General features: G+C 53.1%; 5 protein-coding genes across 5 annotated transcripts; 1 reads left to right on the forward strand and 4 right to left on the reverse strand.

The window, feature by feature from the left end:
- Window positions 1-631: 631 nt before the first annotated feature.
- On the reverse strand, window positions 632-2,205 carry NCS57_00810500 (MFS domain-containing protein; the record flags this gene model as incomplete). Its single annotated transcript, XM_053057933.1, has 3 exons — window positions 632-1,473; window positions 1,523-2,031; window positions 2,081-2,205. The coding sequence occupies 3 exons, from the start codon at window positions 2,203-2,205 to the stop codon at window positions 632-634; spliced, it is 1,476 nt and encodes a 491-aa protein (XP_052911764.1).
- Window positions 2,206-2,650: 445 nt separating this feature from the next.
- NCS57_00810600 (Sulfatase domain-containing protein) lies at window positions 2,651-3,991 on the forward strand (the record flags this gene model as incomplete). The annotated part of the gene is made up of 1 exon (XM_053057934.1): window positions 2,651-3,991. One exon carries the CDS (start codon window positions 2,651-2,653, stop codon window positions 3,989-3,991), a length of 1,341 nt encoding a protein of 446 aa, XP_052911765.1.
- A 136-nt stretch (window positions 3,992-4,127) lies between these two features.
- On the reverse strand, window positions 4,128-5,960 carry NCS57_00810700 (Zn(2)-C6 fungal-type domain-containing protein; the record flags this gene model as incomplete). The annotated part of the gene is made up of 2 exons (XM_053057935.1): window positions 4,128-5,724; window positions 5,779-5,960. The coding sequence occupies 2 exons, from the start codon at window positions 5,958-5,960 to the stop codon at window positions 4,128-4,130; spliced, it is 1,779 nt and encodes a 592-aa protein (XP_052911766.1).
- Window positions 5,961-6,357: 397 nt separating this feature from the next.
- Window positions 6,358-8,415, reverse strand: NCS57_00810800 (AA-permease domain-containing protein; the record flags this gene model as incomplete). Its single annotated transcript, XM_053057936.1, has 4 exons — window positions 6,358-7,426; window positions 7,476-7,685; window positions 7,737-7,944; window positions 8,073-8,415. 4 exons carry the CDS (start codon window positions 8,413-8,415, stop codon window positions 6,358-6,360), a joined length of 1,830 nt encoding a protein of 609 aa, XP_052911767.1.
- A 1,778-nt stretch (window positions 8,416-10,193) lies between these two features.
- On the reverse strand, window positions 10,194-11,474 carry NCS57_00810900 (uncharacterized protein; the record flags this gene model as incomplete). Its single annotated transcript, XM_053057937.1, has 2 exons — window positions 10,194-11,091; window positions 11,140-11,474. The coding sequence occupies 2 exons, from the start codon at window positions 11,472-11,474 to the stop codon at window positions 10,194-10,196; spliced, it is 1,233 nt and encodes a 410-aa protein (XP_052911768.1).
- Between the last annotated feature and the right edge of the window lie 2,933 nt (window positions 11,475-14,407).

Raw genomic sequence — 14,407 nt, forward strand, 5'->3', positions numbered from 1 at the left:
GTGGTGGCTGCAATGTGTGGTTGAAACACCAATAGAATCTACCATCCCACAGCCTGCTGTTCAACCAAGAGACTTGCATAGATGCCAACAAACCCTGTGATTGCACAGTCCTTTCATTTCGAAATAGCTGCATAAGCCGGTCGTCTTCACGGGGCTAGTTAAGCCTTGACGACATGCCGAAATCTCCTTTCATGGTCCCATGGGTAGTTATCGTCGGGTGGATCAAGCAACAAACGATGCACCAGAGCGGCAAAGAGTAAGATCTACAAGCCCTCATAATTGCGGGTAAACGTAAATAAGATATCGTGAAATATGATGAGCTACCTTGAAGAAGATAAGGTAAAATACCCTGGTGCTATTGTCATCTTTTTTCCATGCCCCGTGTGCGATCGTCATCTTGAGACCCGTCAAGCGGCCTCAGCAGAAAACTGAAGATGTGGCCTTGTAAAAGACAAGAAGTTATAAGACAAGAAAGGGTCTGCTAGCGTTCACTGTCTCAATCTAGTTGCTTAAGGCAGGAAACGATTGGCGGTAGCATCCATTGATTCCATTCCTTGGAGAGTAGGAGACCCAACCATGATAGCCTTTAAATAAGGTCACCATTCGACTCATCATATACTGCTACTAAGGGTTACAGCTGATATCGCTGGATACTCGCAGGCCTCTCCTCGGCAACCTCACTCTGCTGTCTGTCAAGCTTCTTATTCTGTCGCCGATACACCCACATAATGACACCAGTAATAGGTAAACACGCAACGTAAAGAAGCACAATCGCCAAGAATCCACGGGTATACTTGGGCGCATCACTCTCCCGGAAAAGTTGTTTTCCTGCCAATCCACCAGCGTTGCTTCCAATCACGGCCAGTGCGAGACCAATGCTGCGTTTCTCGGCAGATCGAACGTTGATGCTCAGCCAAGCATCGTTGAGACCTTGAGATAGGGCATTTCCACTGCTCAACATGGTGAAGAGGGAGTACCTGGTCCACTTCCCTTTGCTCACAGATCCGAATAAGGCGCCTCCGAAGGTGATGCTCCAGACGAAAGCGACCATGCACCATAGTCCACGTTGCTTCGTCTTATCCGACGCCCAAGCAATGGCAAAACTAAGGAACACAACTAGAAAACTGCTGACGGAGTTGAGCAAGTTCGCATGAATCTTGCTAAATCCCAAGCTTCGAATGATAGTCGGTCCGTAAAGCTGGAGACCACCCTTGGGAGCAAGAGCTGCTAGGTTGAGAACCAGATGGAGCCACAGCCTGTAGTCTGTAAGAGCCCGGAAGACACCGCGGAAGGTGACTTGAGCTTTTGCTTCGGTCTTGGATGCGTCTTCTCTGAGAATTCGGCCGTGCATGATTTCGCGCTGTCGATCCGTGAATATATCGAATCGACCGTGAATGGGTTTCGTGTGGGCGGGTGATCGGGGGAGGAGCAAGACGAAGACGAGAAACACTAGAAGGGTAAAGGCACCCTCGACTAGTAATCGGTTAGCCAGGTAGATACCACATTAAGAAGAAGCACGTACTGATAAATAGCCATTGCCAACCGGCGTAGCCGGCAATGCCTCCCATCTGAAGAACGCCCGCAGCAATCAACGAGCCCGTGGCAGTAGCAAAGTAGTTTCCAAAGTAGAAGATGGAAGTCCTCAAAGCTAGCTCCTGTTCCCGGTAGAACAAGGCCAGCATATACTGGCCACCGGGGATGAAGCCAGCCTCGAAGAACCCCAACAGAAAGCGCGTTGCCAAGAACGATGGCATATCCGTGATCCAAGCCTGCGTCAGGGCGATGGTTCCCCAGACGAGGACTTGGCCCGTCAGCCAGATTGGGGCTCCCAGTTTCTGCAGAACGAGGTTGGAAGGAATCTCGGCGATGATGATGCCGGCGCTCATCAGCTGGTCTCCGAGGTTGACATCGTCCTTTGTGATTCCAAGGTCGGTCGTTAGGGTGTCGGTCAGGGCATTGCCAATGTTGCTTCGATCGAGCTGAAGAGCGAAGAATCCGAGAACGAGAAGGGGAATCAGTGTAAAGTCGAGTCTGTGATTGTCAGTGTGATGATTCTGGTGACTCCCTTTCCTTGACTTACTTCCAGACAACGGCCCTCTCTTCGGCCTCGGTCCAAGTGATTTCAGAGACCTGACCATCTCCAAAGTCCTGCGCAGTCTTTGCATCATGGCTAGGCTCCATGGTAGACTTCTCTTCCAAAGACATGTTTGTAGCTGAAGTTGATGTATCCAGCTGCTGAATTGCTCCCCAGTCAGAGTTCCTCCAAGCTCTTTATATCCCCATCACCACCAAAGATAGCTCCCAGACCATCAATCGACAACCATGAACGCCCTCGCACGCAATCTAGTGTCGTTATCGCGTATCTTTACCCGTAGGGAGTTGTTGCGTGGTGATCGTGACTAGATCATGGGGAAGCGAAGTCAAAATGTCGGAGGTGAGCGTCGGCGATGGGCGAAATGTGGGGTTTCGGAGGTGTCGCCGATAGCTTCATGAGAGGGCGATAGAGAAGATGCAGGGTCCAGGTCATGATAGGAACGAGCACGTCATTCTTGGTATTTTATTCCCTTGTGTTTTGTCGTCTTTCATTCTTTCTGTCGTATGAGCAGAGCGCGCAACCTCAATCTCGACCTCATTCCCGTCTCATCACACAATGTCCAAAGATCCCACCAAGCCCAACATCGTGCTCATCCTCGCCGACAATCTCGGCTGGGGTGAGCTAGGCTGCTACGGAGGCGGTATTCTCCGTGGCGCTGCGACCCCTCGCATCGACAAGCTTGCGACCGAGGGTCTCCTTCTACACAACTTCAACGTCGAGAGCGATTGCGTACCTACCCGCTCGGCCCTGATGACTGGTCGTCATCCCATTCGCACGGGATGCCGCCAATCTGTGCCTGCTGGGTTCCCTCAGGGACTGACGCGGTGGGAGCGTACGCTGCCGGAATGTCTCAAGCCTCAAGGGTATGCTACTGCGCATCACGGCAAGTGGCACCTGGGTGACATTCCCGGTCGGTATCCTTCAGATCGTGGCTTTGATGAATGGCTTGGAATCCCACGAACGACCGACGAGAGCCAGTTTACTTCTGCACTGGGTTACACGCCTGAAGTCGCCGAGCTCCCATACATCATGAAGGGCATCGCAGGCCAAGACTCGGAGAACATCTGCATCTACGACCTAGAAAAGAGGCGGCTAATTGACGAGATGCTCGTTGACCAGTCCAAGGACTGGCTGTCGCGTCAAGTCAAGGCTGAGAAGCCCTTCTTTCTCTACCACCCTCTTGTGCATTTGCACTTCCCAACTCTTCCCCATCGTGACTTTGAGGGCAAGACTGGACAAGGCGAGTTTGCCGACTCAATGGCCGAAATGGACTATCGTGTCGGCCAACTCATCGACCACCTCGACCAACTCGGCGTCCGCGAGAACACGGTCCTTATCTTTGCCTCAGACAACGGTCCCGAGTTCCGGCCACCATACAAGGGCACTGCCGGACCATGGTCGGGCACCTATCACACCGCCATGGAGGGCAGCCTCAGAGTCCCCTTCATCATCAGATGGCCAGGCCACGTTCCTACCGGCGTCACCTCCAACGAGACAGTCCACGTAACCGACATCTTCACCACAATCCTCGAAATCGCCGGGGCAGAAGTCCCCTCCGACCGTCCCATAGACGGAATCAGCCAAGTTGCCTTCTTCAAAGACCCATCAACCACAAAATCCCAGCGCGAAGGATTCCTCTTCTACATCAAGGACGAGCTACGCGCCGTCAAGTGGAAGGACTGGAAGCTGCATCTAATCTGGGAGCCCAAGGTGAACCAGTCGTCCGGGAAGCTAGAGTCGCCGTATTTGTTCAACGTTGTGCGGGATCCCAAGGAGGAGACCGATATCCTGGCGTACAATACTTGGGTCATGCAGCCGGTCATGAAGTTGAGGGCAGAGTTTGAGAAGAGTTTGAAGAGTGATCCCGCGCCTCCGGATCCTCTTAAGGGTCTTTAAAATATATTAGTAGTTGCAAAATGTGTATTGCCAATGTCACTTCCAATTGATTTCGCTTCGTTTAATGTACAACCTTGTCAATCATATCCAGTTCATTCAATACTCAACTATCTATGCTTGCACCCAGTGCTCGCCCCTAGGACTGATCAAAGATCCACGGATCAAGGTTCGGTGGAGTCGTAGTCCACAACGTAGCCGTATCATCCAAGTCCAACGGCGCAATCACGTCGTGAGCAAGTAGAAACTCGTGCGAAATAACCGAAGGCATCCCATTCGTCGGAGAAGATACCTCAGACATGGAAGCCGCCAGCTCTTCGAACCGATCGCGATACGACGCTCCCGGAGGATATCGCTCAGCCATTCCCCAGAGAACAGTCGAGCACATGGTCACCCGCTTCTCCAACTCGTTCGCATCAAATACCGCGCCATTCAGTCGCAGAGTCTTGATGCAGTGAACGAGCGCCGCGCCTGACCGAAAGAGATTGGGTATGGTTCGCCAGTAAAATCGCAGTTGGCCTTCCTTGAAGCCTGCCCTGTATAGTTCAATGCTGCGCGAAGCATATTGGGCGAGGTCTCTCAATTCTGCTTCCGGAGGACTGGGGAAATGAGGTGAAGGTGAGAATAAATAGACGAGCGTCATATATAACGCGCCGTCAAAGAAGTTTTGAGGTGCCAGTTTGGATGTGGCATCAAGAGGTGGGACGGTCTGGTGCCACTCAACAAGACGATCCCTCATGCTAATCTTCCATCGGTGAAAGTCAAACAGAGAGTCATGTATTCGAGGCTTGTAGTTCAATGTATGGAATATCTCGTATTCAGCCTGACGAAAGATGATGCAGTGATTGGCCAGCGGTGTTGACGCCTCAGGGCCGCTTGTCGATGGGAGAGGAATGAAGATGGCCTCATCGGGTATAGACCGTGGTCGGTTGAGAACAACACAGAGATTCGTTTCGAGTATATATGTCGACCAGAAAACACGCCTCCTCTTATTCGTTTGAGCCTGAGCGATGGGGGTTTCATCACCATGGGGAAGACCTCGCTGTGTCTCGTTGAGAAGGTCAAGGTCGATGGCAAGTCGCGTCGCCAGACCGATAAAGTGCCAGGCAGCGGGGAGATTGGACGCGAAAATGGTGTATTGCACAATCAGTAGCAAATTTTGCAAATGTTCCAGGTCGCCTTTCCAGATGGCATGTGGGCGTTCCGTGAAGACGTGGATGGCCGACGCAAAGAAGGAATCTGATCCCGTCGTGGGAACCGCGGCGTCGGTCCTGTTGAGCAGCCGGATAGCAATCGCTAGAACCATAAGGAGTTGAAACCTCTCATTCAATGTCCCCTGGCTCGGCCCAGACTCGGCATCGTACAGCCTCTCAACCGTTGCCCGGAACCGACCCTCATCGAGGATCGGTGAGAAGAAGTTGGAGTGCTCAAAGTACGTGGCAGTAAGCTGTAACGCGGTCGGCTTGGGTGGAAACTTTACCACGGTCGGGACAGTAATGTTCTCAAGCAAGCCATGGTAGCCAGCTGCTGCTCCGTCCTGGATATCACCTGGGTCGGGAACCAGCAGGTTCAACAGCATTAACCCTCCAGCTGTCTGGGGCTGCTCCGAGGGTGCTTCGATGGCTGTGCCAGGTTCTTGAGGGGTCTGAACATCGGAAACAGATTCGGTCTCGACTCCATGACTCCGTAATGCAAGCTCAAGCTGAGCGACGCGGTCCTCGAGACTCTTGATGTAACTGCCCTCGTGTGTCAGCATTGCTATTCAATCGGACCGAACATCAGGGCCATACCTCCGGGGAGCAGATCGACCATCTGCATCTACACTTACACATGGTACACCAGCCCGAGCGCAAGAGGAACAGGCCGGGATGTTCTGGTCGCACCTCTGTTTTCGCGACTTGCACCGCTGACAGGCCGTGACATTGGCGCGGCGAACGCTCGTCCGCTTGCGACCAGTCGAAGAAGTCTCCATCACACCGGTGATGAACGAATAAGACCTGAGATGGGCATCATTGAGAGTCGCCAATCAGAGGTTGAGCAATTCCCTCAGTCTTGTTCGCCACATGAACAGGCAGTGGAGGGCCGAATAATCCGGGTGCTTCCCCGCGCTGAGATAAGGGTCGCGATGGCGTCAACGCGCTAAATTGTTAGCAGCCACACTTCAACACAGTGAGATCAATAACAATGCTGTATCGTCAACATTAACAGCCGGTGAACGGCAATGGTATTAATCTAACACATGAATCCTGATATCTCTTCCTGCAACGCCATTTCTTTTTGCATAGTTCTTATATACATGGCCGACATCCAATGTACACGCCCATCAATGGTCTATGCAATATCCAATTGTCAAAAACGCAAGAAAATGTTTAGCAGAGAAGTCGATACAGCTTCTTCCACATGGGCCATCCCAGCCTCTCCTCACGCTCCTGCTCCGTCATGATGTGGATACGGAAGTACCGCCGTCCAGTCTCGACATCCATCTCGTCGACGCGGACAATCTTTGTGCGGTACCAGAGCTTGTGGAGGCCGTAGAACAGGAGGATGATGGGGAGGGCCATGACCTTGAGGAAGAAGTTCTGCACCAGCGCGGGAGCGCTCGTGTCCATGTCGGGCTCGTGCACGGGTGACACCGCGATCCAGATCTGAGAGATGAGGACGAGAACGTAGCCGGCAAAGGCGAACCACGCGCCCACGACGCCGACGTGTGACCTAAAGGGGAGCTGCTCCAGCGTGTGAGATGTGTAGGCCCAGGCCTTGCGAAAGCGGATATAGCACAGGCAGATACTAGCCCAGGTGAAGAGGGTACTAAGAGCACTGATGGAGAGCAGCCAGTTAAAGATGGCATCGTGGAAGCTCAGATCAGCAAGGAAAGCGAGCAGGCCAATGCAAGACGCAAAGATAATAGCCATAAGAGGACGGCCCTGCTTATCAACATAAGCAAAGATTTGAGGGGCGTGAGACTGCTCGGCCAAAGCTGCAAGGGTTCGCGAAGAGCCAAAAACGGCCGAGTTACCGACGCTAATGACGGCGACGAGGATGATGGCGTTCATGACACTCGGGAGGATAGTGGTGCCGGCCTTTTCGATGGCAATGACGAATGGGCTGGCGCTGGCGTCGGCGACGCTGGAGCCACTCATGAGACGACTGTCGTTGGAGGGAACCAGAAGACCGACGAGCATGAGGGCGACGATGTAGAAGATGGTGATACGCCAAAAGACCTGCTTGATCGCGGTGGGAAGCGACTTGCGGGGGTTGGCAGTCTCGGCAGCAGCAAGACCAATCAGCTCGGTACCGGTAAATGAGAACGCGGAGGTGACAAGGACGCTGCAGAAACCTTTGAAGCCGTTATTAAACGGCCCCGGATTGCGCCAGTACATGCCGCCGATATAGCCGCTTTCGGGTTCTCCGCCGATGTTAATTACGATAGCGAGGAGACTACACATGTTAGATGCCGAGTTCCAGATGTGACATTGGTACAACATACATAAAGCCAATGACAGCCGTAACCTTGATGATGGAAAAGACGAATTCCGCCTCACCGTAGGCTTTGACGCCAAACAGGTTGATGATGACAATCGAGAGGAGAAAGATGGCGACAAAGATGGATTTGCTGAGGTTTTCGTTCCAGTACGATATTGTGAATGCGCCGGCGATGATTTCTAGAGGGAGGATGAAGAGCCATTGTAGACAGTAGCTACAACCAGTCAGCGACCGAGGTATATCGAGTATTCGCCAAGACACTTACTTCCAACCCATAGCAAAGCCCCAAGATGGATCCAAAAACCGTGTCGAAAAGGCAGAAAATGAGCCAGCGATGGGAAATACGACGCAGAGCTCGCCGAGAGACTGCATGGTGCAATACTGCATCGCGCCGATGATGAGGTACGAAATGAGGACACTTGCTGGGCCGCCTCTATACAGGGAAGCGCCTGAAGCGACAAAGAGACCAGTTCCTACGCGCACTCATTAGCATCAAGCTCATTACAACCTCCCGAACACATTTGAAGGCATCGCGACCAAAAACAGGCCACATCCGACGATGCCGACCAACGCCGGGAGACATCCGAGACTCTCAACTCACCAATAGCACCACCAAAGGCAATCATCTGCAAATGCCTCCCCTTCAACTCCCTCGCCAAAGCCGTATTCGCCGTCTTTGCATTCGCAGCCTTCAAGTCATAGTGCCTATCCCCGGGGTACACCGGTCCGTCTGTAGGCTGGTAACCACCCCCGTCGCGGCTCTTGAGAGACCGGCGCTCGGCGCGGCGGAACCCATCCATCCAGTCCGCGGGTTCTTTTGACGGCGGAGGTTGCTTTGCTGAGATGTTCCATGTCGTGCCTTGCCCTTCGCCGCCGGAGCCGCTGCCGAGATCCTTCATCTCTACGACTTCGACGTCGCGTGTTAGGACGATGTCGCCCTTCATGGTGGCGGGGATGCGCTAGGTTTTTTTAAAAGGCGGATGAATCGGCCGAGGTTTGCTTACGCAAAAAGCAACCAAGGAAAATATGGGGATCTGCAGAAGAACAAGAAAAAGAAAAGAAAAAGAATGACCAGTTATTCCCCCAGGATTGATAAATGACGTGCAGAAGACACCATCAGTTTGTTTCTCTGTCGGATAGATTGTGTATGTATGCAGATCGAAAACCCGTTCGTTCAATTCAAGACAAGGGTCGTTTCGAAAAGTCTTCTAGAAAACTCTGCGAAAGAATCGCGCCGAGGGCGTTATTTTTTTTTACCCGGCGGGTGGCGTTTTGGTCCCGGAGGATTGGGATGGGATCATCACACAGCCGAATCGGCGGAATCTTGCGGCGGGTGATCAATCGGCAGTTGGAGAAGATGTTGGGGAAAGGCTGGCAGGTATATGAGGAGATGGGTATATAAAAAGAGAGGGGAAGGACAGAAACCTCCTTACAGAGTTCTGTTTCCCAATAACAGCAGCTGGTGATGATGGGAAATGCCCAGTACAGGAAAGACAGCGCAGAGAGGGAGCCGCACGTCTATGTACCTTGAATGACGGGGTGATCAGCAACCGAGGCGCTCTCCACTTCAGACACTCGGACTCTTTTTCTGTCTGACAAGGCCAAGCGAAAGAGAGTAGGTAACAGAACATGCGTGAGCATCTAGAACCACTCGAGATCAGTAGTAACAGTAATAGTTTACCCATTACCTCATACCCTCACCTCATGTGCCCTCATGCTCATGGCTACCAGCGGATCAAGCAGCTGCTCATTCAGCAACCGGGGTGTGGCGATGGGAATAGACAGACGCGGCTGACAGGGGAGGATCCGCTCAACGCATGATTGGGGGTGTGGTCCCTGCTGAATGATGCCTTCTCAGGTCCCCGCAAGGGTCACAGACCATCCATTCCAGGGACCAGCTTTGCGCCAGAAAACAACCGGCGACCCGGTCGTTGTCGCGCGGCGGGACAAGCAGACGCCATCGACGAGGCTCAAATAGGTAGGTCCATTAACACCCTTGTCGCACTGCAATGTTTCGTCAAGCCTCACATGTGTCTTGTCTTGCCAGCCACTCAACCCAGGTACACTGTTGAAACTATAGACTCGGCGAGATGCACCTCAACTTCCCATTTCGAACAGAAAAGCAAAAAAGGGGGCTTCCCCAAGCCGCGGGGAAGACCACACAGGTGAGAGAGGGGAATGGGTCCGGGGCACGCTCCCCTGGAGCCGCCATGCTTTGCCATTACGTACAAACATGTTCCAATGTGGATGGCGGTCCGCCTTACTGCCCATTGCTCAGACTTGTGACTGTAGGCGAGGGGAGATTGTAGATTGGCTCGACCGTTGTGATTGAGTGAATGGCAGATTTAGGGGAGACCCATCGCGACGTGGACGTGGTCCGAGTTGTGGAGGTTTTTGGAGATGATGTCGTACTCGACGTATTGTGGGAACGCGGAGAGGAGGGTCCCATCCGTCAGTGTCTGAGACGTCTTGTCTCATCTCCGACCGCGGAAGGCAGACAGCCGGTGTGTTCAACATGTAAGCCAAGCCAAGATGTAAGCAAAGGGCGTGGAAGGTCATTGTTGAGACAAAGTAAAACGTGGTATGTGTATACAACATCTAAGGAAATTCGTCATGCCCTTTGACGTCCGTCATGTAGCCCTCAAACTAATAATACATGTTGTGCAAGAATTATGGTATATGGTATCCTGAATTAAATAAAAAAAATTCCTTCCATGACATATCAATTGCTTCGTTGGCTGCGCTGCACCTCTTTCGAGTTACCCGCGATGACGGCAGACGGCGGTCTGTAGGGGAACTCGTTGCGGCCAATCTCGACCGAGTGTTGCAGCTGATCTCGCGTGATAAGCGAGTCGTGGCTCTGTGTAGGACTGACAGGTCGCTCGCTAGACTTGCGCAGGTCGTCGTCTTTGCTGATAGAGATGGAGCCGGTAGTCGTATGCGACGCCCCGCTGCCTGTCCAGATACCCTCGGTTGTCTTGACGGGTTGTCCATCTTCACTCTCCTCTTCCCAATTGCTGTGACCCGCTGTGCGAGTGAGCTTGGTAGGTTGCGACTGCGATCGCGAGTTGGAGTACTCGTAGCTGTTGGAGCCCTTGAACTTCTTGCGCTTGACACCGCTGTCACGCAGGAATGATCCGAGGGCGACGGTGTTACCCACACCAGTGGCAGCGAGGATCTCGACAGATGCCCACATGGTGCGCACCACCTGGCTTCCCTGCGCCTGGATAATACGAGGCATGCGATAAAGAGTAATGCCGACGGTGAGAAGACCCAGACTGAAGAGCATGATGAGCAGCACCTTGCGCTTGGTGGCGATCTGTGTCGAGAGAATAATGGGGATAGGGAAAGCAATCAGGACGAGGTCGGTGATGACGTTACAGGCGCCCATGGTGATCATATGGGCAAAGCCCTGACGGCATTTACCTCCAGGATCGGGCGTGACCTGCCAATAGTGAGGAAAGGGCTGGCACTCGGCCAGGTCGCTGACGAGGACGGCGACAAAGGTTGCGATCAAGACAACACGCATGCCGATGATCATAAGAGCGTGCGACCTGCGCCTAGTTGCGCCAGCGAGACGCTCAAAGAACTCGAGTGTTGTAAACTTGATGATCCACAATCTTGATCATGTTAGCTATAATCCGTCGAGTGTTGGTGTGAATACATACGTGGCGGCGTAAAAGATTCGGCTGGCCAGGACCATCCGACTTCCCATAACCCTCTTGTCAATCTCATCCTGCGTGAGCTTCACGCCCTCAAGGTTCACATTGTTGGTGCCGTAACGGAGGACAAAGTGAACGCAGACAGCTCGCAGAACCAGCGGGAGCAGCGCAACTGCGACAATCTTGTCCTCCTTGAGAAGCTTCTCGACTCGAACATAGCGACCTGACATGCGGATGAGGATGACAGCGAAGCAAAAGGCCGTCACCCACCACGACACCAGCAGCGTGGGCTTATCTTCGCTGAACGGCCGTAGGTCGGGTGCTTCTGTGTAAAAGCCCATGGTGGGAAGCGTTTGGGCGATGAGCCCTTCCGTCTAAGTGAGATGTCGAGGCAATTCGGTATGGAGGTTCAACCACGAGAGCAGTGGGATCGACAATAAGAATGACAAGAGTATGACACTTGAAAAAAGAACGAAAGACCCAAGTTTTTTCATCAAAGAACAAAACATGCGGGACCTTGGTGGATAGGACAACCCGGATCAGTGAGAGCTGGGGCAAAGCACAAGCTGTCGTCGATGCGAGCTTATCATAACCGACAAGGGGTGATGGATGGAGGGGCAATGCCCCTGTTCAATGGACAGGTCCAGACATTGGAGATGGCGGGAGGGGGGGAGGCACAGCTTGGCCTACTCGGAGCCGTTCCCTTCTGGTGTAGCTATTGCTGCACGTCAAGAAACGACATGGTTTGAAGCGCGCCAGGGGTTCAAGCCAACCGCGAATGCTTCACAGACAAAATGGCGCGGTGGCGCTGCGCAGAGAAGGCTTCGCGAAGGTCTAGCTTTAGCTTAGCTTTGGGGGATTGAGTCGGACTGCATTTCGGTGGTTTGTGCGATATCGTATCATGAAGTTGATGCCATCTGCCATTGTCGCGCTTGGGGACCGTCAAAGCGTACAGCTCACGCGGGTCCAGGTGTGATGGGTCGGTTCATGGCCGAGACAGGCACCGTAGCGTATCCTGAACCTTACAGGAGAAACCGTAGAGGGGGGACGCATATTCTTGGTAGAGTCCGAACACGGCCAGTCTTGCCAGTTGAGGAACTACAGCTGCAAAAGTGGCGGCAGGGGTCCTGTCCCATGGGAGATGGACGAGGCATGGACGTGGAGTCTGTTGGAGAATCTTGGCCGTCTTGGCTCCCCCTCAGAAACCTTCAGCTGGGTTTTGCGTGTGGTTAGTGGGCAAGACGACATGCGTGCACTGACTCGTAGAACTCGAGGTTTATCGGAGCCGTGTCCGAGGCGACGAGTCGACTGGTAATATTGCTGACAGGCTCGGTAGACTGGGCCAATGAAGTGTCTAGAGCCCATTGTCGGCGTCGCATGATCCTGGCAATTCGTCTACAGGAGAGAGGATACGCTCATTAACTGCAAGGTCTTGGTGTTGTTGGTTTGCACGTGGGATGGATTCTTGAGAGACAGGCTCTAATCATGAGCTCAAGATCCAGTCCCGAAGTAGCCCATGCCACGTTTCCCAGCAAGCGACGGCGCATCCTTTGCGCAGATTGTTCTAGCGGTTCTCGAAGCTTTACGCATGTCGTTGCTTTTCTTGATCCATCACGATCTCAGATGCCACGTTTTTTTCTTATTTCTCCAGTCTGGGGAAAATGGATCTCTGGTGTCATCTTTTGACAGACAAATCCGGGGCAAGGTTTTGACGTGTCGTGAACTCTGGGGTATTGTGGAATTCAACACGAGGCGAGCCATAGAAAGGTGAAGCTGTTACCTAAATCCAACGTAACGGTTTCTTCTGACACATTTCTCCCCAGAATCGATAAAAATGCGTGGTGTTGTTTTGACCGTCGCCACCCGAAAGCACGAGCTCACATGGGGACTGCCCCCGCTGTTCTATTGGCGCCGGTCGTCGGTGGGCCGTTAAAGTGGTCCCGGCCCCGTCGGGTCAAGTGTCTCTCAGGGGATTGGAGGCCTGTCGTCCAGGGGGGTCATACCCTAGCCATGTCGTCGCGTCCCCTGTGCCTCAGGGGTAACGCGCCTCCACCATCTGGCTGGATGCCATGGATCGTGGACCATTCTTCCATCATCAACTTGTTCATCTCATCTCACCACAGACCCTGATCCCTTCGTTTTGACCTACCCACTTTCTTCCATTGACTCGTCTGCTATCGACTTGCCTACCATTAATAGCCCTTTTCCGGAATGCAACGTAAATCTCCAGCCCAGAGGGTCTAGATGCGATGGTGCCACCGCTACTAAGCCCGGCCCCGGAACACCCCAAGAACTTGAAGCCGCCAATGAGATGGACGCAATGCTCCGGTGATGTGATTCGACTCAATTGTTGAATGTGAGAGGAAGCGGTTGATGCACCCCATCAGCTGTTCCTGCATCTCATCTACACCACTGCCGACCAGAATGCGCTGATAACAAACTCTGCATTATCTCGGCCTCATTCATGCTTCTGTGGCTTTCCACCACGACACCATCAGATATGGCATCACTCTCTACCTTCCTATCCCGGGCCGGTCCTTACATCCCGCTAAGCTTCATTCAGGTAGGCAGTTTTGGACAAATACTCCGGAACCCTGGCGTTCCCAAACCAGACCGTTGAAACCATGTCCAGAGGCGACGCGTTAGGGAGATGGATAGCGGGCTGCTAGCTTCCTGAGCTGTCATTGTTCTGATTCACCTGATTACGGAGCTGCCGCGCTTACCTATGTACCGCGCTTGATCCAAGAAGCTTGTCGTCCATGCCTTCAACGGAGGGAAAGCTAACTAACAGAAAGCTAATCCAACTGGTCAGGCATGTCGAGCCGGTGTCGTCCCGGAGTTTTGCTCCAGAGTTCAATCATTCCAGCCACAGGTCACGATGGGTGTTGACAAGGTCTTGGCCCAGACTCAAGACTAACTCATCACCAGCCTCTAGCCTTGAGCCGGAGAGAAACCCTAACAGAATGGGCCCATGGACATCGCATCGCGCCGACAAGATTGCTTCAAGCCCTCAGCCCTACCTCATGTTGCATCCTTAGCTCCCTGCAGCACGGTCACGACGATCTTCTCCTCGTGTGGTCAAGCAGGATCTCAATCCTCATGAAGGTTTTCGCGGGGTGGTTGATCCGTCCATGTACAACTTTGATGAGGGGATGCAACCCCAACCGTTCGTCGGCGTCAGGATTTGGGTTAGGTTTACTTTTCCACCAGCAATTGTTGCTGCCGCTCCTGCATGCTGCTGGGCTTCTAGAAGATTATCCTGCAAGCCTCGTGC

The sequence above is a fragment of the Fusarium keratoplasticum genome, chromosome 6 (genome assembly GCF_025433545.1).
Source record: "Fusarium keratoplasticum isolate Fu6.1 chromosome 6, whole genome shotgun sequence".
Taxonomy (NCBI): Eukaryota; Fungi; Ascomycota; class Sordariomycetes; order Hypocreales; family Nectriaceae; genus Fusarium; species Fusarium keratoplasticum.